The sequence below is a fragment of the Balaenoptera ricei genome, chromosome 15, assembly GCF_028023285.1.
Source record: "Balaenoptera ricei isolate mBalRic1 chromosome 15, mBalRic1.hap2, whole genome shotgun sequence".
Lineage (NCBI taxonomy): Eukaryota > Metazoa > Chordata > Mammalia > Artiodactyla > Balaenopteridae > Balaenoptera > Balaenoptera ricei.
In genome coordinates, this window is record NC_082653.1 from 11,957,265 (window position 1) to 11,984,312 (window position 27,048).

The window sequence follows — 27,048 nt, forward strand, 5'->3', positions numbered from 1 at the left end:
GCTTTTGCTGCCTAACAAAAGCCTCAAAACCTCCATGACTTTTAATAGCAAATTCTCATTTTTCTCACTCATGGGTCTGCAGATCCGCTGGGGAGTCTTGCTTCAGGCTGCTGGCTGAGCTCAGCCTTGCTCCATGTGTCGTGGCCAATGGCAGAAACCAGGAAGGTCACATGGAGATACAGCATTCCTCTCGCATCCTTACTCAGAATGGGTATTCTCTGGCCATAGTGGGAGGCTCTGCAGACGTACACAAAGGGTATGATTGTCTAATTCCAACACAGGGCAAGTGTCAGAATTAGAAACCATGTTCTTTTTTGTTTTTTTTTAACATCTTTATTGGAGTATAATTGCTTTACAATGTTGTGTTAGTTTCTGCTGTATAACAAAGTGAATCAGCTATACGTATACATATATTCCCATATCCCCTCCCTCTTGTGCCTCCTTCCCACCCTCCCTATCCCACCCCTCTAGGTGGTCACAAAGCACCGAGCTTATCTCCCTGTGTAGAGACCATGTTCTAATCTACCACAGCATGGTCCTGGGGTAGTTAATTAATCATGTGACTTGGTGATGACTCTCCTCAGTGCCCAAGATGGCTGCCACAGCACTGAACCCATCTCCAGCCCACTCACACGCTACAGAGGTGTGTTGATAGTGTGACCAACCTTCGTGGTTGTCCAGGACTGAGGGATTTCCTGCGACATGGGACTTTCAGGACTAAAACCAGGAAAGTCTGGGCAAGTTAGAATGAGGTGGTCACCCTGTGTGTGTAGCAGACTGTTTCTGAATATGTGGGCGCAACTGGGGGTGACGTGTGAGCGTGCGTATGTGTGTTGCTATTCCATAGCCCAACACAGGAAACAAATAAACACTCAGTATTACCCGGCTCCAACTTTAATGGTCATTTGGCCACTCCTAATTCCACAGGGAATTTCACTTGGCTGATTTTCTTCACACGCCCCCAACCTGCCCTCATGTCAGCCTGGCCTTCACTGCCTTTGGCTTCCCCCTGAAACTCCACTATCCTTCCTTAATTCTACAGAGTGATTTAGTTCAGCCTCCCAACTCCAGATCTGTTTTGCACACCCCAAAATGGCTAAGCCACTGGCCTCTGGCACAACTAAACTCCAGGGCCAAAGTCAGGTGGCAGATGTGTGTTATTGGCCCATTCAGTGTTTTAAAATAATGTGAGCCATTATTTCTGGCTTTTCTTGAATCAGAAGACCTGGCCACACTGGGCTGTATTTCTGCATGGCCACAGTTGGCTGAACTGAGTAGAGGCAGCTTCCTTTTGGATGGGGTGGTGCTCTCCAGTTTTCCACTGTCCCCACTCCTCCCTATTGCCTCCCTGATATGACAGGCTTGCTTCATTCATTTACCTTACTTGCTTGGAGACTTGAGTTTGCCACCCTCTCTTTGGCAGCACAAAAACAATAGCAGTTTTGCACCTTTGGTCTCTCCTTCCCCTCCACTCTCAACCTGGCCCAGCTTCTGTAAGTGGAAGAATTTCTTCTTGCACTGATATGGTTCATGCCTATAGAAGCATATATAGTCAGCTTTTTTGTTGCTGTTTTTTTGGTTGATGTTTTAGGTGGCAGATGTACTTCTTCACTTCAGCAGCTGTGAAAATGTACCTCTCAAGTCTTCTGTGTGGAGCCTAGTTGACAGATGGACCGTGGATTCATCCTCACAGTTGAGTGGAGGCCATGCTTCCCAGGGGCTTCTCCCAGTTAATCACAGAGGGAGGCAGGGATCCCAAGGCAGGCCCATTTCCTGGAGACACAGGGCTCCTCTAGAGGCTCAAGGACTTCCCGTCAGCCTTACTGAACATTTTTAGAACTACCCTGCGGTCTATAACCAACCAATCCTCCTCCCTTCTTTCCCTCCCTCTTCCTTCCTTCCCTTTCTTCCAGCCTCCTCTGGCTTCCCCCTCACTTTCCTCCCTGGCCTTTTCCCCAGTAAATTTCTTGTATGTCTCGTCTCATCTTGGCTGTCTCAGAGGACCTGAACTAACACACCTTCCCATAACAGATTTGGATAAACCAAAAGGAAGAGAAAGAGAAGGCTTCCAGGCAGGTAAACAGCATGAGTAAAGCTATGGGGGTGGGAAAGCCCCTGGTGTGTTCACACCCCAGGGAAAATAGCCTGTCCTCAGAGGGCATCAAAGTCCCAGGCTCAAGTCTATGAAAGGAAGTGTTGTGTGACTTTGGGTAAGTTACTGAGCCTCTCTGGGCCTTGGTTTCACCATTTGCACACTGGGAATAATAACAGTACCCATTTTATAAGGGCTTTGTAGAGATTCAATGAGTAAATATGAGAAAGTGTTTTGAATGGCCCAAATTACCAACTAAAGTTAGAACTATAATTACGGAAGTATTTAAAACTGCCTGTCTCTGATGGGGCTGGTTTTCAGCTTTGAAGAAGGCAACACACATATTTTCCTTTCCTGACACATTTGGTTTGTGGCCTTTAGGATGCAGACATGAACCAGACCTGGTTCCTGGAAGAGAGGAAGCAGGGGCATGGGGTTGGAAGGGCTGTCCTTTCCCAGGCGAAGCCCCCCATTTTCTGAAGGAGTTGGGGCTTGTCATTATCCTTATGACCTTACAGTAGCCAGATAAGAGAGTGGAGGTCAGGCGGGCCCAGAGACTTGCCCAGATGTCTTGGCTCTAGTGGACAGCGGACATCCGGACATACCGAGACTCCTACGGGGGAAAGTCCGATGCTTGTCACTGGGTGGCAGCCCCTGGTACAGCTGGATGGAAGGAGGGGTTTCCTGAGGTCCACCTGACATGTGGGCTTCACTTCTCAGATGAAGGCTTAAATGCTGGGTTTGAAATCCCGCTGGGTGCCTCCCTGCCATCACCACTACCAGCAACACGTCCACTGCACAGATAAGGTAGTTGAGGCTCAGAGAGGTGAAGTGACTTGCTTAGGTTTCATACAGCAAGCGAGTGGGCAATGTTGGGATTTGAACCTGGCTCTCAAGCCCTTCACCGTGGGCTGAGGGTCACTCTTGGGGTGTCTTCCCTCCTCTTCATTCTTGAGGACATACCAGCCCTGCCCTCTGCAGGGCCCTGTTAGTCCTCATGGGTCAGGGGAATTTGGAATTTCTGCTACTTTTCAGAGCCTGCCTGTTCTTGCAAGATGCCATAACCAGAAAGTTGAATGCCCTATTAGCCCAATAAGTATAGAAAGACGGAGCTGTAAAAAAAAAAACAAAAAGCAAAACTAACGAGATGAAGTGACATTTTTGAATGCTCCTCATGGGCAAGGTGCTTTGGATGCATGATTACCTCACGCTGTCCTCGGCACAGCCATAACTGGAAGTCATCTTAGTTAGGAAAGTTTTTGGCGGCAAGTAAGAGAAAATCTGACTCACTGTGTCTTCAGCAACAAAGGCATTTGATTATCTCATTAAACAATAAGTCTGGACGTAAGTGGTTCCAGGGATGGTTCTTCTGCCGCTCTGGTTTGGGGTTCTGCCATTTTCCTGGCCTTCCTTCATAATATCCCCACCACCACATCCTTACACAATGGCCCCCAAAGAAAAGGAGGAGAATAGGGAGGGAAAAAATTCCCAGAAGCCCCCAACAAATGTCCAGATGGTGCTCACGTGGCCACCACTGGACCAATCCCTAGCAAAGAGGGATGTCCCTGGCTGGCTCAGACCAATGCTGGTTCATTCTGTGGGAAGGGGGTGGGGCCATCTTCCTAAACACCTGCTTGATTCGTGAACAAAATCAGATTCTGATAGCAAGGGAGAAACCAGGGGCCCCAAAACCTTCCTCTCTCTTTGGTGTGTGAGCAGCTGGCCTCCTTCCCTGGGGGGGGATTTTGCCCTTGGGCTGAGGGGGGGAAGAGGGACATGTGATTTGGGGGGATTTGGACTGAGGTGATGCTAGTTTGCACTCAAGCCAGGGGTGTGGGATTGGCGAGCTAACATTTATTGAGCACCTACTGTGTGCCAGGCCCCATGCTGGGTGATTTCATTCTCTCATCATTTAATTCAGTCCTCACAACTGTCCTGTGAGGAAGGAACTGTTCTCCCCATTTCTCAGATAAGAAAACTGAGACCAAGCCTTGATCTCACATATGGTGAGAGGCTGGATTGGAATTAAGTGCTAATAGCAGTTGACCCCCACTAATGCTCACTGTGCGTCCGGCACTCTGACAATTGTGTCACCTGGATTAGGTCATTTACTCTTCACTTCATCCCCATTTCACCGATGAGGCACCTCGGCTCAGGGAGGTGGAGCAGACTGCCTGGGGTCACACGGTTTAGTATTGGCCAAGCCGGACTGTGAACCCCACTGCCAGAAGGCTGCCCCGTGGGGCTCCCCAAATTTGGAGAAAATCCTCCAGGCCTGTTCTGTGGCCTTTTTGGGATTGTCAGCTTTGCTGGTGGGTAAGCCGGATGAATAAACAAGAGGTTCAAGAGACTCCTTTTGCCTCTTGATGTTCTCAGTCTGCTGAGGCCACATGAGGGTCATCCAACTGCCTTGACAGCCAACATTAAACAGGCAAATAAATGAAGCTCTAATATGATAGCAGGAAATGTTAAGTACTGTCGAGGAAAAAAAAAAACCCAAAAACAGTTCAAGGCAATAGACAGGGCTGATGTGACTGCCTTAGACCAGGCAGTCAGGGAGGGCTTCTTTGAGCGGTTGACAGCTGAGCAGAGACAGAGGGATGAGGGATGTGATGAAAAAAGCCAGCTGTGCAAGTATATGAGAGAAGAGTGTTCCAATCAGAAGGAATAGCAAGTGCAAAGGCCCTGAGGTGGGAGTGAGTTTGGAATACTTGGGGCAGGGTGAGAGATGAGTGTGGCTGGAGCAGAGTGGGTGAGGCAGAGAGTGGGAGGACACGAGGGCAGGGAGGTAGAGGTGGGAGGGGGCAGATCAAGTCCTTACAAGACCTTGTAAGGACTTGGGCTGTGCTCTGAGTGAGGTGGAGCCATGGAGGGCTCTGAGCAGGATTCAGTAGAGGATCTGACTTAGGTTCTAGCAGGATTCTTCTGACAACTGCGGGGAGAATGGACTGCAGAGAGATGAGGGCAGAAGCCAGGAGACCAGGGAGGAGTAACGGCTCAGCCAGGGGGCTGTTGCTAAGATGAAATGAAACCTGTCTCAGTTCACCCAGCAGTGAGCGGCAGCCCCAGGATTAGAATCAGACATTCTGGGTCCCAGCTCCACACTCTGCCCACTGCCTCACAAAACTCACACGTGCCCAGCACTCCTAGTTTGCACTTCCCTCTACTGACAAGCTCTCATCAGTTCTTCACAGCAACCCCTTAAGGTAAAGTACAACTCTGACCTCTCTGTCCCCAGATAAGGAAGCAGCTTAAGAGAGGGTAAGTTCCCTGGCCAAGGTTTCCCAGGTGTAAATGGGGTGGGATGTGTGTAGGGAGTGGAGAGGGTGGAGTGAGGTCCAGACCCTTCCAGCTGGGAGCCCAGGTTCTCGCCCAGGGGTGGTCTCTTGCAGAGTCACTGGCACCAGAGGCCAACACCCTAAGTACCAGGTAATGTGACAATGTCCACCTTATTCTGAGCCCCTGCTGTGCTGCAGGTACAGGTGGGTGATGTACACTTATTGTCCCTACAGCAGTTGCAGATGAGGGACTCAGAGCGGGGTGCTCTGAGCTCTTGTGCCCCCTCCACTGTAGTTATTGAAGGTAAAACAGGGGGCGGTACAACCCCACTCCGCCCAGACCAACAGAATAGAAAACTAATGGTCTCTAGCCCATCCGGGGTGGGGTGGGGATGGGATGGGTGAGGGGCGGGGGGCGGCTAGAGTGGTGGAGACTGCTTAGGTGGAATGTGGAGGAAAGGCCCTTCCAGTCCCCTCCCACCCCCAATCCCTCCTCTGCCACCGCTTGACCTCTCATCCTCACACTTTCTCTATCCCCATTACCCCTCCGTCCCCCCATATTCCCTTCCTTCCTCTTCCCCAAATCCCCCATTCCTCCCCCACCCCCCCCGCGTAACCCCTCCCTCCCTGCACATCCCCTCCCTTTCCCCTCCACCATCCCTCCCGTCCCACCGCATCCCCTTCCTTCCCGTCCCCCGCACCCACATTTTCCACGCACACCCCTCCCACCCTTTCCTGGGCCAGGGGGTCGGAGCCCGTCCCGCAGAAGCTGAGCTGAGCGGAGTCTCCAAGAGCGACCCCACCCACCCCCTGGACCTGGGAGGGACCGCAGGCCCTGCCCCCGCCCGTAAGCGGGTGGGCGGGGGAGAGGGGGAGGGGCGTGGGGGCGGGGTCGGCTCCGGGGCTGGGCCCCCGTGGCCCCCGTGGCCCCCAAGCCAGCCCGGCCGCCTCCGGCGCTCCGCAGCCGCTGTCTGGTCGCCGGCCCTGCCATGTCCTGGGCCGTGGTCTTCGGCCTTCTGGCCGCGCTGCTGCTGCTGCTGCTGCTGAGCCGCCGGCGCACGCGGTGAGTGCCCCCCGCCCGGCCCGCCCCCGGCTCCCCCCACCCCGGCCCGCCAGCGCCGCCCCCGGCCAGACAAAGGGTCGTCTCCGCTCAGGCCCGCGCCCCGGCTGCAGCGAGGGGGTCGCCGAGCCAGCGGCGGGCCCGCGTCGGAAACCCCGCTCCAGTCCCGCGGGCAGGAGGGGGTCCTCCTCCCACCGTCCCCTACACCCCCCGGGCGAGCCTGGAGGTGGGAGCCCAGGTGTCCGGCCGAAGGGGCTTCCGCGCTCCTCCCCCGCCCCGGGGAGGGGGCCAGGCCCAGAGGGCTTAAAGAGGGCTCCGAGTTGGGGAGACGCGCGCGGGAAGGTGCAGGGAGAGGAGTCCCAGAGGGCTGCTCACCCACCGCACACACTCGCTCGGCCGGGGCGCGAGAAGCCCGGCCGGGGCGCGAGAAGCCCGGCCTGGCCCAGAGAGCGGTGCCCGGGACCTGCGAGGGGGTTTCAGCTGAGAACCGAGAGTCACGGGTGCAGAGTGGGTGCGTGGACATGCTCGATGTGACTCCCGGTGGAAGAAGCCCCCTCCAGCTCTTCAGCCTCTGCCTGGATCGTGCACCAACTCGGTGTCAACCCCCAGGCTTGCTCTCACCCCCATTACACAGACGGCAGAGTTGAGGCTGGGGAAGGCAGAGGCCCTGAAGGATGCCCTCTTACGGCCCTGGAACCACCTTCCACAGGATTCCCCGATCCGGACGCAGGGGCTGAGTAGGCTCGGTATTTCCCTCTGCCTGAGAAACTCAGGCCCACAAAGGGGTCTCCCTTCTGCTGAGGTCTCCTCGGGCGGAGTAGAACCAGAACCAAATGCCTCAGCTTCCTAGCCCCCAAGGTTCTCCTGCTCCATCGAGAATCTGCGATTTAGGAGAAAAGTAAAACTCATCCATCTCAAATCAAGGAGATGGCAGTATAGATCTTTTCCTTTTTATAAAATATTTTAAAAATTAATTTGAATTGCACAAGGAATATATTTGACTTAAGCATTTATCCCATTATAGATAAGACTGAAGCCCTTCTAACCACTCTTCCGACAATTCAGGACCTCTCCTGTTGATTAATTTGAGAGGAACCTCCCAGATCTTTTAAAAAGATTTTTTATTTTAGACTTTTTATTTTAGACTGGTTTTATATTTACAGAAAAGTTGTACAAAGAGTTCCCAAATACCCCTCACAGTTTCTGCTATTGTTAACCTCTTACATTATCATGGTACAGTCATTAAAACTAAATAAACCAACACTGGTCTGTTACCATTAACCAAACTCCAGACTTTATTTGAATTTCATCAGTTTTTCCATTAACGTCTTCTTTCTGTGCTAGGATCTCATCCAGGGTACTGCCTTTGGTTGTCATATCTCCTCAGCCTCCCAGCTATTTTAAAAATTATTCTTATACGCATAGACATTAGCTCATAGATAACACAGGGCGGTGGAAGTGTGGGGTGTGTGTGTGTGTGTGTGTGTGTGTGTGTATGTGTTTAAATCAGAGTGTCTGAAAATTCCAGAAATTTTCTGGAAACCTTTTATTTTTAAACAATGTGTTAGTTGAATTTCCACACAGTGAGTTCACGATATTTTTCTTCAACCTCTGGACACCTTTCCAGGTGAAACTTAACACCATACATTCAATCATTTGCCTGGAAAAATGAAAATGAAAAAGGCCACAGATAAGTTTCCTTATAGAGAAATAAATTATTTTTCCTAAGTTGTGAGGCTTTTTGGAAACTCTGTACAGAGTTGTTTTCAGACTGTACCTTTGCTGTTTTCACTCCAGGTTTTCGTTTTGACATCTGTCCATGTTGCTATGTGGAGATCTAATTCATTCTTTCAATCTTTTGCGTAGTATTCCATAGTACGAATAGGTGCAGGTTTATTTTTTCCCTTTTACTCCTGTCCCTATTGAGGGACTCAAGTTGTTTCCAGTGTTTCTGCTATTTCAGACAATGTGCTGGGCTCATCCTGTAGGGCCTCCTGGTCTGTGCTTTTCTCTGGGGCAGATGAGGGCAGCCACACGGATTCTGGGAGGCTGGGCACCTGGGTGCTTAGCATATGGAAACTCCCAGCCTCCAGGAGTAAGAACAAGTTGAGTAACTGCTCTCTGCCTCAGTTTCCCAATCTTTATGCTTTTTTTTTTTTTTTTTTGGCCACACCACACGGCATGCAGGATCTTAGTTCCCTGACCAGGGATCGAACCTGCGCCCCCTGCAGTGGAAGCGCAGTCTTAACCACTGGACCGCCAGGGAAGTCCAGTTTCCCAGTCTTTAAAATGGGAATGATGATGGAATTGCCTGGCAGTCTACTGTTTAGGATTCCGTGCTTCCACTGCAGGGGGCACAGGTTCGATCCCTGGGCAGGGAACTAAGATCCCACAGGCCACACGGCACTGCCAAAAAAAACCCCAACAAAACAAAACAAAACAGGGAATGGTGACGATAATAGTAGGTGAGAGTGGAATTGCTGGATTAGAAGGAATGTCAGACATTATTTTAGCTAATTCTTGCTATCAATCCAGAGAGCTAATTTGTCTTTGAGGGTGAGTTGTTGATTTTTATACCTGTGGACAGCTTAGAAGTTTCACCAGGTGGGTACTGGGGAGAAGTGTGGGAATGGGGGTCACTGACAGTTGTGCAGGTGGTAGTGTGGACCCTGGGGGGGCAGAGTTGCGTGGATCCTTGGGAGACCCCACAGGGGCCGGAATTTAGGCCCCCAATCTCAATTTCTCCTAACTTGGAGATGGGGGCACTCTTGTTACCCCCATTTTACAGAGGAGAAAACTGAGGCCCAGAGAGGCCAAGCAACTTGCCCAGGGTCGCGTGGACTAAAAATTTGGGCTTCAGGAATTTTTAATTTTCAGAGAAAATGAATTTTCATTCTTCCCACACATTTTATTTGTGATCTGATTGCTCAAAAGTCTTAAACCACATGATATTAAGATAGTAAGAGATGCAGCTATGACCAGAAGATTCTTCAGGAACCACAAATAATCAAGTGTTGGAAAAAGAGGTAAAGACTGATGCCGTGTTGATGGCGATCCAAAGTTTGGGTCAAAACACGCGAGGCCCTGCACCTCCCACGGCTCATTCACTTCTCCTGATCAGCCCCCGAGGTGATGTCCATCACCCCACCTGACAGCTGAGGCTTAGAAAGGCTAAGTGACCTCCTTAAGGCCACACAGAAGTTATATTCTCCATCTAGCTGGTTCCAAAATTCATGCTTTTCTCAGTTAAAGGGTAAAAAAAGCACTACTTCAGTCAGTCATTTAGTCTTGTCTTTACGTCTGGCCTTTTTAAAAAATTAAAACATTTTTAACTATGAAAAGTTTCAACTATACAGAAGAAATTAAAAGAACAGTATAAGAACCCCTTGTACCCATCACCTTGATTTGACAGCTGTTAACATATTTTTAAAAATTACAGATATCATGATATCTCAGCATTAAGTATTTCAGGGTGCATGTTAAAAAACAATTGTGACGCTGCTATTCTGCCTGAGAATATAAAAGATAATTCTTTTTTTTTAAAATAAATTTCTGCTATCTTTTTTTTTTTTTTTTTGGCCACACCGCACGGCTTGTGGGATTTTAGTTCCCCAACCAGGGATGGAACCAGGCCCCTGGCAGTGAGAGGGAAGAGTCCTAACCACTGGACCACTGGGGAACTCCCTAAAAGATAATTCTTAATATCATCTAGTTCCCAGTCCAAATTCAAATTTCTGCCATTATGGCAAAGAATTTTAAAACCTGGCTCAGTAACCGTGAGTATTTTCTCCGGGGAAAGGTGGTGAGCAGGGAGTTAGGAGGCCTTGTGTTGGGACTTAGGAGTCTGACTGCTGTGCCCACTGGGGCTAATTATCTGCCGTGTGAGTATCAGAAACATCCTTCCTGCTTTCCGGGCCTTAGTTTCTCCATCTGGGCTCTGAGCTAGCTCACGCAGCTGGTCTCTCAGGCCCCAGCCACTACACCAGGCTGAATGCGTCTGTCTTCCTCTTTGGGCTTGTGTGGCTGCTCCAGGGAGCATTGGAAGAAGTCTCCTGGGTGGGAGACCCTTTTCTGGGTGGCACAGTGGCATCAGATGAGGGTTCATAGAGGCACAAGGGTCATTCTGGGCCCTTGCAGGACACGGAATTACTAGGCAAAAATAAATCTGTCTTATTCTAACACGTGCTAACCAGAGGTCACCAAATGGTAGTCCATGACTGGATTCAGCCCCAGGTGGGTCTGATGTGGACCACACAGTACAAGGGGGGAAAACTGGGGGAGTCCACACACAAACCCCCAGATTTCCAGCTTCTCCTGAAAAATTGGAAGATCTAGCAACACTTGCCTGGGACTCAGTTGTAGAACCTGCTCTAAACCTTGCCACAGTCTCCACCACTCCCTATTGCCTCTCCAACATGCAGCTGTTCTATTTATAACTATACCTGCTCTACTGTTTTTTTATTATGCTGAGGAACAATTCTATGAATCTGTATCTATTACAAAAACAGGAAAACAGAACCTAGAGCAAGGCAGCCACATGCTTTTTCTACACCATGGGAGGCAATGGGAGGGAAGAGCAGAAGAGGGTTAGGGAGACCCTTGGTTAGTGGCAGACAGCCTGTGGATGAGCCCTGGGGAGAGAATGGGTTAAACAGTTTAAACAGACTCAGGTTGTTCCAACCCAGCTGGGCAGCAACCAGCCCCTCTGTTCCTCCATTAAATCCTCCTTGAGGCCCTGAATTGAGCTGAAACTACTGGACAGAGAGGTTGGGCAATCTACCAACACTGCACAGCTAAATGAGCAGCTTCTGCTCTGGGCAAGCCGGAATGCAGACTGTGTGTCAGGCTCTTGACCTGCATTAGCTCCCTTAACCTTCTTACGAGTCTGGGAGGCCGGTGCTGCTCATTGAGCACCAACTGTGTGCATGATTCGTTCATCTGAGACATATTTATTAAGCGTCTACTATGTCCCAGGCACTGTTCTAAGTGCTGGGTCTACAAGAAGTGTCTGCCTTCATGGAACTTCTGTCCAGAGAGGGTGTGATACTTCAAGGGACACAAAGGTGGTTGATATCCATGCATGACTTTCTCCCTGATTTTCTCAAAGGTACGAGTGGGAGAGAGAGACAGGACAGATGATGGGATTGGCGGTGGGCTCTGTGAGCAAAGAATGGGCAGGTTTTTGAGGAACCCACATGATAGGAATCAAAGCTCCAGGGGAGAATCAAAAAAGATGCCTTGGTGTCTGAACCAGGAAGGGAAGGCAGCGATCAGCCGTGTGGGCAGGAGCTGGGGATGAGAGGGTCACGACCTGCATCCCTGCCCCCCCGGGCCTGGCAGTGCCTCAGAACAGTGAGAGTGTCCATGAGGCAGGCTAGAGACCGCAGACCCCAAAATAGAGCCTCCTTCGCCCCTGCTGGCCTCTGGCTGAGTCACCCTGGAATGTGACCTGGGCCTGAGTTGGATTCAGGGCCCCGGGGGCTGAAGGAGCCTCTGGCACATCAGGAATCAGATGCCTGGGCTCCCAGCTTCCTGCCTTTGTCCGCACCTCCTTGGAAATTTTCAGGGGAAAGATGAATGCTGCCAGAAATAACACCAGGCTCGCTGGGGTGCTCCGGTGGCAGCCAGAGTCAAAGGCAGGGAAAGGAAGCCCCACCCACACCCCAAAAGGGGAAAATCTTAGGGGAAAATCTCAGGCCCTGCGTTTGGGAAGGTCGCTGAAACCTCTCTGTGTTTCAGTTTCCTCACCTGCAAAGTGGCTGTGCAGATGTCCACTTGGGGTGACTTGGGGCCAGCGTAGCATCAAGAGTGTGGGCTCTGCAGCCAGGCCTGCCTGGATTAGAAACCCAGACCCTCCACGGTGGGCCCTCGGGCAAGTGGCTCAGCCCCTTCTGTGCCTCAGTTTCATCTGCTGTAAAATGGGCTTGATAGAAATACAATGCTTCCTTCCTCAAAGGATAACACAGTCAGGGCTCATCAAGTATCAGCCATTATTACCAAGCAAGGAAACCTTTGCACCTGGCATATAGCCGTTGCTCAAGAAATGGCACCCGGGAGTCATATTGGTCCTGCTTCTCAGACCCACCCCAGCTGCTCCCCAGTTGCCAGGTGCCAGGCACTGTTCTACAGCCCCCTTCATCTTCATCACAGCCCAGTGTGGTCAGTAGTGTCGTCACTCCTCTTTTACAGGTGAGGAAACAGGCGTAGGGAAGCAAAGTCACATGGCCAGCAAGAAGCATGGCTGGGATTTGAAGCCAGGACGTGTGGTGCTAAAGTCAGGCTCATAACAACCATCCTGCCCTCCTGCCTCTTGTGCAAAAATCGCCGCTCCTGTGTCCTGTCTCTGGGCTCAGACCTGGACTGGGAGAGGGCTGGTGCACGCTGGGCTCCTCCAGCCCGGTGCTGTGCCAGCCTTTAAACGGAGCCTTCGGGAGAAGCGGCTCACAGAGAGGTGAGGGGAAAGGAAGGGTCTTGGCACGTCCCCAGCACCCCCTTAGAATCCCCGAGCTGCACCTTTGCGAGTGTCCTCAATGATGGGCTCAGAGGCAGGGTGGGAGTGGGGAGAGAGGAGGAAGTGGGTGGGGGGAGGCACTTCCTAATGCCCTCAACCCTCACCTCTGGTTCTGCTTCCATATTTCCCAAACTCTGGCCCTCAAATCTAGCCAGTCTCTCTGTCCACCACCTGTTCCCCGCTTTGGGTTATGTTGGGGGACAGTCAGACTGAGGAGGCAGGAGGCTGTGGTGGAAGAAGGTAGACAGGGAGGGGAAGAAGGATGAAGGGAAGGTGGTCCCCCCTGGACTTCTGGGGATGGCACAAAAACCCCCGACCTGGAAGTGGAGGAGTCGGATGCTAGGCCTGGCTCCTGGGGGATCACAGCCTCCACTCCCACCGTTATTGCTTTAGTCTCCTGACACATCTCCCTCCTGTCTCTCGCTCTTGCAACTTTTTTTTTTTTTTTGGCTGCACCGCGCAGCCTGCGGCATCTTAGTTCCCTGACCAGGGATTGAACCTGTGCCTCCTGCAGTGGAAGCGCAGAGTCCTAACCACTGGACTGCCAGGGAATTCCCTCTTGCAACCTTTTAAAAGCACAATCACATCACTTCCTAAATCCTACTTCAAACCCTCCAGAGGGTCCCCACCACACTTGTAATAAAAGCCAGACTCTGTCCTCGGCCACTGGCCCTCTTGGTCCCCAGGTCATTTCCAGTCTTTCACCCCCACATCCTCCACTCCCACCACAGCGGCTCCTGCTGTCTTGAGAACCTCACCAAGTGTGCTCTTACCCCAGGGCCTTTGCACTTGCTGTTCCCTGCCTGTAAGGTTCTTCTCCCCACTCTTCCTTCCAGTCTCTGCTCACATGGCACCTCCTTGGAGAGGCCCTCCCTGACCACCTTCTCTAAACTAGCACCGCCCCACTATCTCATATCAATCACCCTTCTTTTTTCTTTAATGAGATGTATTTCACATACTATAAAACTCATCTTTTTAAAATATACAATTCAATGGTTTTTAGTATAGCCACAGGGCTGTGCACCCATCACCACTATCTAACTCTGGAATATATTCATCACTCCAAAAAGAAAGCTGGTACCCATGAGCGGTCACTCTCCATTCCACCCTCCCCTCAGACCCTGGAGACCATGAATCTACTTTCTATCTCCATTGATTTGCCTTTTCTGGACATTCATAGAAATAGAATCATACCCTATGTGGCCTTTTGTGTCTGGCTTCTTTTACTCAGCATGATGGTTTTGAGGTGCTTCCAAATTGTAGTGTGAATCAGTACTTCACTCCTTTTCATGACTGAATAATATTCCACAGTATGAATACACCACATTGTGTTTATACATTCATCCGTCGGTGGATATTTGGGTTGGTTCCACTTTGGGGCTATTATGATTAATGATACTATGAACAATAGTGTATAAGTTTATGTATGAACTTATGTTTTCAATTCTTTAGGGTATATTGCTGGGTCATATAGTCACTCTTTTAATCTTTCAAGAAACTGCGAGACTAGTTTCCAAAGCAGCTGCACCATTGTACATTCCCACTAGAAATACATGAGGATTCCCATTTCTCCACATTCTTCCCAGCACTTATTTTCATTTTTTTTTTTTTAACATTATGGCCATCTTAGTGGATTTGAAGTGGTACTGCTTGTCGTTTTGATTTTCATTTCCCCAATGACTAATGATGTTGAGAATCTTTTCATGTGCTTACTGGCCATTTGTATATCTTCCTTGGAGAACTGTCCATTCAAATTCTTTTGTGCATTGTTAAATTGGGTTATTTGTCTTTTCATTGTCACGTTTTATCTCCTTTATTTTCTTCATCACACTTCTCGCTGTCTGAAATGATATTGCTTCTTTGTTTTTGTCTGTCTCCCCTTATTAGTTATGTAAGCCCTGTGAGGTCATGGCCCTCCACCTCATCTTCCCTGTTCACTCCTGTATCTCCAGTGCCAAGGACGATGCCTGCTTTATAGTTAATATTTGGTGAAGGTGTGAATGTAATATTGTGAAGCCCATTTTGTGATCATAACATAGCTCTCTTTAGCTTATAGCCCCTCCCTCAGAGGGTGGTTGGGGAGGATGAGATGAGACATTCATATATCAAATGCTTGGCCAAGGGCAGGGCCCAGTGCAAGTGCAATGTCAGTTTGAGTGTATTAGTTATCGCTTACTGTGTAACAAATTACCATATAGTTGGGAGCTTAAAACAACACCCATTTATTAGCTCACACTTCAATAGATCAGAAGTCCAGCACAGTGTGTCTGTGTTCTCTGTCCAGAGTCTTACAAGGCAGAAATTAAGGTGTTGGCCAGGCTGCCTTCCTATCAGGAACCTCCAGGGAAGAATCTGGCTGAATTCAGCTCCTTGTGGTTGTGGGACTGAGGTCCCCATTTCCTTGCTTGCTGTCAGCCAAGGTCCACTCATAGCCCCTAGAGGCCGCATGCATTCCTTGCCATGTGGCCCCTTCCATCTTCAAAGCCAGCAGCAAAGAATCTACCTTATGCCAAATCTCAGTCTCTTTTGCCAGGAAGATCCCTGCCCCTTGTAAGCCCTGTCCTCACCTGATTAGGTCAGGTCCACTAAGAAGAATCATCCTTTCTCAAAGTTAACTGTACCATCTACCTCACTCAGTTGTAGGTCATTGTAGGTACCTTAGAATTCCATCCACCGTAGTGAGCTGGAGATATGTTATTATAGCCTCAGAGGAGCCCCTCTGCTCTCACAGATGAGATTTTGACCTTGAATATCACACACAACCTTCCTACCCCCTGGCTGAGCTACCTGTACCCCTGGGGCATCCCCACAGGCCATGGGCATGGCCTCTGGCCTCCTGAGATACCTCAGATTCTGAGCTGGAGAGGGGCAGTCAGGGGTCAGCGATAAGGGCAGTTCTTCTACCACCTCCTGCCATCCAGCCATGCTCTCCAGCCTCACCCTTTCTCGGTGGGCATGAGAGGAATTGTGAGAGACCAGGACCCTGGTCCATGCTGGCTCAAACAGAGAACTCTGTATCCTAATACTACTGGGTTCTGGAAGGTTCTCCTACCTGCAGAGAGGTGACCACCTTAACTGGACCCCCCAGAATGTACCAACATCAACTGGTACTCCAGCTTCTGCTCTCAGCCCCCTGTGGGCTATTCCCTACTCAGCAGCCAAAAGCCTCTTGTAAAAACCAAAGCGAAATCCTGTCCCTCCTCTACTTCAAACTCCAGTGGCTCCCACCTCACTCAGAGCAAAAGCTGAAGTCCTCAGAGCTGCCTACAAGGCCCTGCATGGTCTGGCCCCTGTTCCTGTTCTGGCCTCACCTTCTACTGTACGCGTCTTGTTCCCACATCCAGCCACCCTGGCCTCCTCACTGTTCTTTGAACACACCAGGCACGATCCAACTTAGGGGCCTTTGCCCTTGTTCCCTCTGCTTGGAAGCTGTTCTTTTAGATATCCATGTGGCTCCCTCCCTCACCGCCTTCAGGTCTTTGGTCAAATGTCTCCTCAGGGAAGCCTTCCTCTCCACTGAAAATCTCACGCCATGCCCCACACTCTTTGTCCTCTTCCCTGCTTCACCAAATGGTGATAAGTGCTGTGGCTTCTGCAGGCGACCTGGCGAGCCTCCCCTGGACCTGGGCAGTATCCCCTGGTTGGGCTATGCTTTGGAGTTTGGAAAAGATGCTGCCAGCTTCCTCACTAGGATGAAGGAGAAGCATGGTGATATCTTTACTGTAAGTGCCTCTTTTGCCTCTTGGGAGGGAAGGGGATGAGCAGCTGGGCCTATTAAACCTGGTGTTTACTGATTTCTTCAATACCCATCCATACACTAACCATCCAGTGGTCCAACCAACTTTCTATATGCCTATCCAACTGTACATCCAACATTTATCTAACATTCATCCCTTCATTATCCCTCTAGCATCTTCCCAACGTGCAGCTATGCAGTCATTTAATATTATCCAATACTTGGTGTGTTCATCTAACCGACCTCTATCCATTCATTCAACTTCCATCTGTCCCACATCCACCCATCCATCTAACATCTGTCCTTCTGCCTATCTGCCCAATATCTAAGCAGCCTTCTTCCGTCTTAATATCCATCCAATATTCATTCATATATTCCATTTCCATCAACCTCCATCTATCCACTCATTCGTCCGTCTTTCTAAATACCTATCCAAAATCTGCCTATCCATCCACTTATCCATCATCTATTCCTCTGCCTGTCTACCCAATTTATCCAGCATTCTTCCGCTCATGGACGTAGCATCCACCCAACTTTCAACCATATAGTCAATTTCCACCAACTTCCATTCTTCTGCTTATCTGCCCATGTTTCCGTCCATCTGCCACTACCACCCAGCATTTGGTTATCTATCCTTTCAATATCCAATGTCTGTCCACTCTATATACATCTATTTATATCACTCATCCATCCACCTTCCACGTCTCCTTCTAACTTGGAAGTTAGAAGTGAATCCAACATTCACCCTTCAATCTGTTTACCCAGTATCCACTTAGCATCCTGCCATCCATGTACCCAACATTCATTCATACATTTAGTTTGCAACCAACCTCTAGCGGCCCATCCATCCATCTTTCCATCCAACACACATTCAGTGATCTATCCTTCCATTTATCCACCCATCTAACCATCCATCCAATAGCATTTTTCTTGGATATTGGCTTGTATTTTATAAGAGAGTTTGATTAACATGACTCACAGACCACATTTTGAAAGCAGGGCTAAGGCAGTGGGTAGTTAGAGTTGTGTGACCCCCTCCACAGACATTTGAGGGAAAATGCCCTTACCTTTGTTGACTGCAGGATTACAGCTCTCCAGTGCTGTTTCCTTCCCGTCTTGAGCAGCATGTTACATACAGAGCTCAGCCTCCCAAAGAAGGTTTTGCTTTCACATGCACCAGCATTTATCCAACAACATCCATCCATCCTTCCTTCCTTTCTTCCATCCATTTATCCACTCATCCATCCATCCACCCACCCACACCTATAATATATCCATTTATCCACCGACATCCTCCCATCCATCCATCTATACATTCATCCATCCATCCCATCCATCCGTCCATCCATCCACCCACCCAGTTCATCCATCTATCCATCCCATCCATCCCATCCATCCCATCCATCCACCTATGATGCACGCACATCCATCTGCTGCTTCTGTGGGTAGACTCTCTCCTGGCTGCTGGAGATACGACATTAACCGAGATAACCACGGAAGATGCTGAAAAGTGAGGTGGTTAAGAGCATAACCTTTGGTTCATAAAAAGTGCCGAATTCCATTCCCAGCTCTGCCACTTCTCAGCTGTGTGATCTCGGGCACATTTTATGCCTTATCACATTTCAGCTATAAATGGGTGAATGATGGTCCCTGCCTCACCGGGTGGTTGTGAGAGGTAGATGAGGGGGCATTGTCTGTTAAGTACCTGGTGGGGCCCCTGCCTGGCACGGGGTAAGTCGACCTCTGAGAACTGCTGTTGTTCATAGTTGTACTCCTCACTCCATCCCTGCCAACTTCCCAGGTGCTGGTGGGGGGCAGGTATGTCACTGTCCTCCTGGACCCACACTCCTATGACATGGTGGTGTGGGAGCCTCGCACCAGGCTGGACTTCCACGCCTACGCCGTCTTCCTCATGGAGAGGATTTTCGATGTGCAGCTTCCGCATTACAGCCCCAGTGATGAAAAGTCCAAGATGAAACCGTGAGTGGCTGCAGATGGTACCCATGGGTGGGCCAGGGTGGGCGATCGGCTTCTGCCCGCGTAGTTCAAGTCCTGTGTGAGCTGAGCTTGTTTCCACAACAGGTGTCCAGTAAAGACATTTCATTTTGTGAAAACAAACAAAAACAAAACAAGAAACAACCCTAGAGAATTGGGCTGAAGAAGAACTCTTTACTTCCCAAGAGGCAGCTCTGATTTTTAGTAGAAGGAGACCAGGGTTGGGGTCAGCTAGACCTAGATTCAAATCCCAGCTTTCCCACTGCCTAGCTTTGTGACTTTGGGCAAACCAGTCCCCCCACCCACCGCACCGAACCTCTGTTTCCACATCTGTCAAATAAAGGGAGGTGGTGGGGTGATTAATGTTTTTGAGTCCATACTCTGTGCCAAGCATCATGCATGATCTCATGAGTCTTCACACCAATGCTGGAGGGTAACTTACAGCCCCATTTTATAGATGAGGACACGGGACTCAGAGAAGAGAAGTGACTTGCCCGAGATCACACAGCTAGGAAGTGGTGCAGGTCCTGAAACATAAGTAATACTTACATCAACAAAAGGACCTGTGAGGGCATCTACCCTGTATTCATTCATACACTGGTCACCATCCTAGATGCAGGAGTGCAGAATGACACCAACCTCCCTCTGAAGACACCTGCCAAATGCCAGGTGTTTGATAGGCACGTGTTCATATCTGTGCAACAGCTTCAGAGGTAGGTATTTTTATCCATATTTTACAGATGAGGAAGCAGAGACTCAGAGAAGTGAAGTGACTTACCCAAGGTCTACTGCTAGTAAGTGTCAGAGCTGGGATTTGAACCCAGGTCTGCAGGCTCCACAGCCCATTCTCCCACCAAGATACTGAGGAAGTAAGACTCTGCATCCTCCCCTAAAGAGTGCACACGGTCTGATGGTCATCTTTAGTGATCTCTCTCCAGGAAGACTCACCTCCTGGAGTCAGGAAAAGCATCTAGAAGGCTGGGTTTTGCAGGACTGCTAAAGCTGAGGAAAGGCCAGCATCATGAGGTGAACATGGATGAGAGGCAATGCTCAGTCTGACCTTGGCTTTGTGGGGCAGCTTCTAGGAGTATTGCTGAGCCTGAGTGTCCTGGGTCCTGCTATTCTAGGGGTCCCATTAGCAACAAGAGTCCACAGTTCACTGCATCCAAACCCCCTACCCAGGGAGGATCCCAGTTTCCTCCAATGTCTACTCCCGAGAGTTTCTGGGCATTTCTCAAAAGCTGGCATGAGGTCTTCTGGGCATGGCTGCCACATCTATTGGGGGCTACTGTCTCTGTCAAGAACTAGTGCTTGGAGTGGAGTCAAGGGAACAGTTGGAGCAGGGTTGATCACTGTGTCAGCTCCCATGTATTAAGCACTTACAATGTGCCAAGCGCTACGTTAAGCCCTTCACACACATTATCTCACATGGGTCATGTCTATTGTTTTTCCAACAGTGAAACATCCCAAAGCTTTTATCACCTGGAAGTTCGCGGAACCCCTCTGGAAGCTTTCCCGTCTTGAATTATCCAAGAACCCAGGGGCTCATTCAGTCTAAAGGGGTCCATCCTGTGTCCAAACAGCAGGTGGCAACAGAGAGCCAGAGCACCTGATGGGTACACTAGCACTGGTCTTGTTGCTGCCACAGGGTGTCACTGTGGAACATCGGCTCTGCACCACCCCATGGACGCTTCGCTTGATGCTGTGGGGTCCTTTATGGTTTAGATGCTTGTGCGGTGTAGCGGGGCCTTAAACTTAGTTAGAAGATCCCATCTTTCCTGGCTTCTAATCATATGTTCAGTCATGGCTCAATATTGACTGTATTGTGGAGGCTCAGTACAGAGGGGGCTTCTGGCTTCAGCCACATGCTCTCCCAGAACTGGTCCTCTCCTCAGACTCCTAGGTACACATGATGAGACCAGATCACCAGCCAGATTCCCTTATTCCTCATGGAGCATTCACTTGGAGTCATGTTTATTAGCAGTCCTTGGTCCGGGACACTTTATCCAAACAGGTCTCCCTAACTTTGGATCTCAAGGAGAAAGGGCTGGTTTCTTAGTTCTCTCTCTTCTGCAAGTCTGTGGGTTCCTTATCCAAGCTCGTGTGCCCCGAGAGGGGATGACTATCCTGTTTAAAAGTTCAGACTCTGGAGTTGGGCAGATCAGGGTTTCAGTCCCAGCTGTATCACTTACTGGCTGGGTGACCTTGGCAAGTCACTTTCCTCTCTGACCCTGAGTCTCTCCATCTGTAAATGGGTATCATAATAGTAACTGTTATCCCTAGGGCTGTCAAAAGATAAAATGAGATCATTGTGCTTGGCAAAATAAATAGTAACTATCGTCATTGTTGATGATGATAGAAATAATAATATTTTGTTTAAGCCAATCTTCCAAAAGCCCTCATTGCCAATGAGGAACTGGAGCCCTGGGACTCTGAGGTTTGTCCAAGGAGGTGCCTGTGTGCATATATATATATGTTTTTGGAAGCTACACTCTCACACCTTTGTTCCTTGCCCCAGGACTCTCCTCCACAAAGAGCTCCAGGCGCTCACGGAAGCCATGTATACCAACCTCCACACTGTCCTGCTGGGTGACACCACGGAAGCAGGCAGTGGCTGGCATGAGATGGGACTCCTCGAATTCTCCTACAGCTTCCTGCTCAGGTGAGCCCAGCACTCTGGACCAGCCATTAATAGTGGCCAAGGGAACCAGGAGGACTTTGTGGATGGGGAAGCAGTTTGGGATGCTCCAAAGCAAAGGCCGCAAGACAACATTTTGTATCTGGGCCTCGGAGTGGTCGCCTGACTCAGCCTATGGGCTGTAAAGGAGACACAGGCCAGAAAAGGGGCCTTGCTGGTCACCCAGATGCTTGGCGAGAGGGCCAGTGTGGCTGGAGCCTAATGAGCCAAGGAGGTGGGGCGGGGTGGGGGGGGATGAGGTCAGAGAAACTGGGAGAAACTGGGTCTCACAGAGCCTCAAGGCCATGGAAGACTTTGGAATTTATTCTACGTGAGATGAGTGACATTGGGGGTTTAAGCAGGGGCATGACACCATTGGACTTAGAGGGTTTTTTTGTTTTTTGTTTTTTAACATAGGGAGAAGCTCTTTTTTTTTTTTTAAGTATTTTATTTTTATTTATTTATTTACGGCTGTGTTGGGTCTTCGTTTCCGTGTGAGGGCTTTCTCTAGTTGCGGCAAGTGGGGGCTACTCCTCATCGCGGTGCACGGGCCTCTCACTATCGCGGAGCACAGGCTCCAGACGCGCAGGCTCAGTAGCTGTGGCTCACGGGCCCAGTTGCTCCGCGGCATGTGGGATCTTCCCAGACCAGGGCTCGAACCCGCGTCCCCTGCATCGACAGGCAGACCCTCAACCACTGTGCCACCAGGGAAGCCCTGGACATAGAGTTTTAAAAGCTGTCTTTGGCTGCCAGATAGAGACTAGACCATAGTTTGGGTGGATGGCAATGAAAGGGAGGCAGGGGGACCTGTTAGGAGGCTGTTGTAGTTGCCCAGGTGAGACAGAATGGTGGCCTGGACCAGGCGATGGCGAGAATTTGGGTAGCTTTGGGGGATGGGGTCGGTGGGACCTGCTGGTGGATTTGACTGCGTGGCGGCGGGGATGGAGGAGCATGGCCACAGGCAGTGAGGGAAAGAGAGCCAGTAGTTTTTGGTGGCGCCCCTAATGACCAGCATCTCATAAAAGCGAGACATTTCAACCGCTCCAAAAAATTACAGCAACACAGTTTGAGGATAAAGGACAGGCATTTGCTGACACATATGGGCACACAGGAATATTTATGACATGTGTGTGTTCATGTAGGCTCAGTGTGCACTAATACATTTAATCCTCACAACAACTCTGTGAAGCGGGTACTTTACAAACCCCATTTGACAGATGAGATAACTAAGGCCTGGAGAGTCTAAGTCATTTGCCCAGAGTCCCACGGTTGGGGTCCTGGCAGGGCTGGATGCAGAGTCTACACTCTCAAGCATGACCCTTGATGTGTCCCCTTTTTCTCATTTCACCTTGGAGTGGTGCAGACACCATCAATGGCTGTGATTGGTCTGGGTGATGCAGGTCTGGTCCACCCTGTCATCATATGGTGTGGAGACTGAGGTCCAGAGAGGGTCAGCTAAAACCACCCAGCAAGTTCACAGCAGGGCACTCCCAGGTCTCCTAGCTCCTGCCATCCCGTATCCTTGTGTGGGCAAAGAAGTCAGAGAAGAAGCTGAGGCACTGGGGGAGGTGGGGCCACGTGGTGGCAGCTGGGTCCGTTTAGGCTCATGGTAACAGCAGGCAAAGTGCAGGAGGGCAGATGTAAATGGATCCCTGTGTCTTCAGGGCCTGAGCCCTGGGCTGCAGCTCCTGCCTCCTTGGGCCTTTTCATCACCGTCTGCAGCCCCTGAAATAGAAAAGCAGTGGGCAAGTTGGATGACAGTCACACTGGTACAGAGGTGTGTGTTCACGTAGCCCGAGACCGTGAGGTTCCAACCTGTCCTGTGTGGGCCCCTGCCTCACTCAATCACATCCAGAGTTCTAACTCTGATTCCGCTGGTATCATCTCACCAGCCTCCGCTGGTATCATCTCACCAGCCTCCTTGCTGCCCCTTGAACAGGCCAGGCATGCTCCCAACTCAAGGCCTTTGCAGTTTCCGTTCCCTTGCCCAAGAATGCTCTTCCCTATATGTCGGCATGGCTCCCGCCTCACTTCATTCAAGTCTCATCTCAAGGGTCACCTGCTCAGGGAGGTCTTTCCTGCCACCCCATTTAATATGATGGCCCTCTCATTACCCCACCCATTCCAGCTTTTTCTTTATGGCTCCTAGCGCCACCTATAGGTCATGTGTGTTATTTATAGGTCATGTAATTATTTATTGCCTGTCTTCAGCTGTGTTAGGTGTTAGTTTGATGTGGAGGTGCCATAGGAAGGGGCTTCATGTCCACAGTGTGAAACCTCGTGGTCTTCCTGGTTTTCTTTTCTTTTGGGGAGGGGTTATTTTTCATTGCCTATTTTTGGTAGAAATTTTATCTAAGGAACTAGTTTTCTGCTTTAAGAAAAAAACCAGTGCAAGTAGGATGACAAATGGTGACAGGTGTTTAACTGCAGTGTCACAGAGACCGCAGGGCCTGGGGAGGACCGTCTGACCCTGCCAGCTTGTGCCCGTCTAAGAGGGGTGGCCGTGACTCCACTCCTACCCAGGGCTTCCAGGCAGGACTGCAGGTTCCCAGTGGTCAGACTTTCTCCTTTTTCAAAATGAGATGGAGGGGGAAATCCAGATTTTGTATGACTTTCCCCAAATGTTTAAATATGCATTCGGTTTGTTTTTAGGAAAACTCTATTAACCAAACAAAACACGTTTCTGGACTGAATCTAGATTGTGGGCTGCACCTTTACAACTTCTGCCATAAGGAGACTGAGGACATTCGTCTGAAGAGGAGGGATCCAGGGGCTTACACGTTTGGAGGAAAAGGAGGAGGGAATTCTTTCTGGGCTGATGCAGAGGCATCAGTAGGGCCGACGGGTTAGACTCTATAGGTAGCTCGTTTCAGCTGTTCAGAAGGAAGGATTGCTTCCTTTTAGTCCAGTGGGATGGGCAGGTCTTGAACTCGGCCATCTCTGGGGGGCATGGAGGCCAAAACTGGTTGAGGGGAAGGTGAGTGGGATGCAGGGAGAAGGTGGGAGAGTAGCCTGGATAACTGAGCTCAGAATCACGGTGACCCCATATTTTCTTCCAAGGTCAGTGTTCTCTGGATTAAGTTCTAGCTATCCATGCATCCATCCACCCACTCTCCCTCCCTCCTTCCCAACCATCCATCCATTCATCCAGCCACTCGTCCTCCCTCCCAGCCATCCACCCATCCTCCCTCCCATCCATCCATTCATCCACTGATAGAACATTTATTGAAGACCTACTGTGTGTCTACACTGTGTGAATGAGGGACAAAGTGGGGACCAGACAGGCCTTTCTCAGCCCCATCCTCCCTCATTCCTGCTTCTTTCCTCTCCTTCTCAGGAAAATCCCTGTCCTGGGAGATCCAGGGACTTGGAGGAGCTGAGGGGGGCTGGATCAGGGCTTCGTGGTGTCTCTCTCAGAAGTCCTGGTCCCTCTCACCACGTGGAAAAAGTGAAAACCTGCGGTTTTCCTCCCAGGACGGAGGCCAGTGGGGCTGGGCTCCTGGAGCATTAAAAAGTGGCTGGTGGTGAAAACATTTCCTCTGAGAGCATTCCTGTGGGCGGTGTGTGTGTGTGTGTGTGTTGTGAGTGTGTTGTGTGTGTGTTGTGAGTGTGTGTGCGTGCACACGAGGGCTCGCACTTGCTCCTGTGTCTCATCCTCTCTCCATACCCCCCACCAGGCCCTGTCCCTCTCCTGCTCAGACCCCTCGGGGCTCTTTGGGTCAAGGCCAACCTTCTCACCCTTGACACCCAGCCCCCTGCCTGCCCTGTGTAACTGGCCCTGCAAACTCCCAGGGTGCTGCGCCCCAGCCCCTCACTCTCTGGTCCAGCACCTGGGCCAGCAGTACCTGGCAGTGCCCTGACCTGGCTGTGGTTGCTCCCTTGGCTCTGGGCCTTTGCGGGGACCATGCCCTCTGCCCGAACCCCTTTCCCCTGCTTATCCTGCAGGTCTCAGCTCAGACCTGCCTCCTCCAGGGAGCCCACCCTGACTCCCTCTCCAGGGGCAGGAGCCTCCTTTCCTGATCGGTGCCCCCATCTCGCCCCACTGGCCACCCCTCACTCTGCTCTGCTCACCAGCCTCCGGGCAGCTCCTCCACGCTCTGTCTCCTTCCTGCCGCAGGAGGTTGGCTCTTCCCTGTGCCTCGGGCCCCTCCCTCTGCTCTCCCTGTGCTGGCTCCTTCTCATCCTTCACCGAGAGCCCCTCCCCACCCCCTCCCTCGTTGTCCCTCCCTCTGAGCCCCAGCTGACCTATGACTCGTCCACCCGTTTCTCTGTCTGTCTCCCTCATTAGAGTGTTGGCTCCATGAGGGTGTGAGGGTTTTGTCTGTTTTCTTCTCTGCTGACTCTGTGGCCCAGAGAGGTCCCTGACATATGGTAGGAAAATTAGGTGCTCCTCAGGTGTACAAATGAAGAAAACGTATAGGCAGCCCTGGGAGGGTTCGGCCGGGAGTATCCAAAGACAACCCCCTGACCAGCTGTTTGCCGCCCCCAGAGCCGGCTACCTGACTCTGTACGGTGTCGAGGCACCGCCACACACCCAGGAGAGCCAGGCCCAGGACCGCATCCACTCAGCCGACGTCTTCCACACCTTCCGCCAGCTTGACCTGCTGCTCCCCAAACTGGCACGTGGCTCCCTGTCAGTGGGTAAGCACCATGGGGGCCCTGGTGGGCGGTGGGGCTAATGGAGGGACCCAGAGAGGGAGGATCATAGATAACATAGGAGGAAAGACATTCTAATGCCCTTAAAGGTAGTGAGATCCCCGTCACTGGGGTATGCAAGAGAAGAGTGGTGGGGAGGCAGGGCTTGGACTAGAGCTGGGGTTCCCGGTGGAAATTCTGATACAGCACATCTAGAGTGGGGCCTGGGGACCTTGAGTGTGTGTGTGTGTGTGTGTGTGTGTGTGTGTGTATGCTCCTTTTCTAGTTTTAAGATTTAATTTGCTCTAGAATTTTTTACAAGTAGTTTATGCTAATTGTAAGAAATTCCAGCCATATAGAATAATTTAGAGGGAACAATAAAAGAATTCTCCAACTTCTCCCCATCCCAGCCCACCACTCCCCCTCCCCTCCACAGAGGTGACCATTATTACTAGCTTGGAGTATATCCTGCAGAACTCTCTCTAAACACACACACACACACACACACACACACACACACACACAGAGTTATGTGTCATTTTTTTTCTATTTTTAAGGTTTTTAATTTCTTTTTTTTACTGAGGTATAATTTATATACAGGAAAGCACACATGTCCTAAATGCACAGCTTCGAGGTAAATCTAAACTTTTTACGCCCTTTTCCAGTCAATATCCGCCCCCCAGAGTTAGCCACTCTATGGATTTCTTTCACCTCAGCTTAGTTTTACCTGTTCTTACACTTCCTGTAAAACGAATCATACAACATGTGCCCTTTCATATCTGATTTCTTTCACTCAGCTTCATGTCTGTAAGATTCATGCAGGTTGAATGTATCTATAGTTTGTTCTTTTTCTTTGCTGTGAAGTATTTCATTAGCGTAATAACCACAATTTGTTATCCATTCCTAGTGGATGGACATCTTGGTGGTTTCTGGTTTCTGGTTTGGTTAGCTTGTTACGAACATTCTTGAGCATGTCTTTCTGAGCACACATGCCTTCGTTTTTCTTAGTTATCAGCCCTGTGCTTTTATAACATCGACATAGCACACTGGAGAGGCATTGTTCT

The 27,048-nt window shown here is 50.3% G+C and overlaps 1 protein-coding gene across 1 annotated transcript in view; it reads left to right on the plus strand.

The window, feature by feature from the left end:
- The first annotated feature begins 6,305 nt into the window (after positions 1–6,305).
- Positions 6,306–27,048, plus strand: part of PTGIS (prostaglandin I2 synthase) — a 54,712-nt gene continuing 33,969 nt past the window's right edge. The window contains exons 1-5 of the mRNA XM_059896566.1: positions 6,306–6,433; positions 16,540–16,663; positions 18,479–18,657; positions 21,191–21,334; positions 25,839–25,990. Coding sequence (XP_059752549.1) covers positions 6,360–6,433; positions 16,540–16,663; positions 18,479–18,657; positions 21,191–21,334; positions 25,839–25,990 — 673 coding nt within the window. The 5' untranslated portion in view covers positions 6,306–6,359. The remainder of the gene's footprint in view (positions 6,434–16,539; positions 16,664–18,478; positions 18,658–21,190; positions 21,335–25,838; positions 25,991–27,048) is intronic.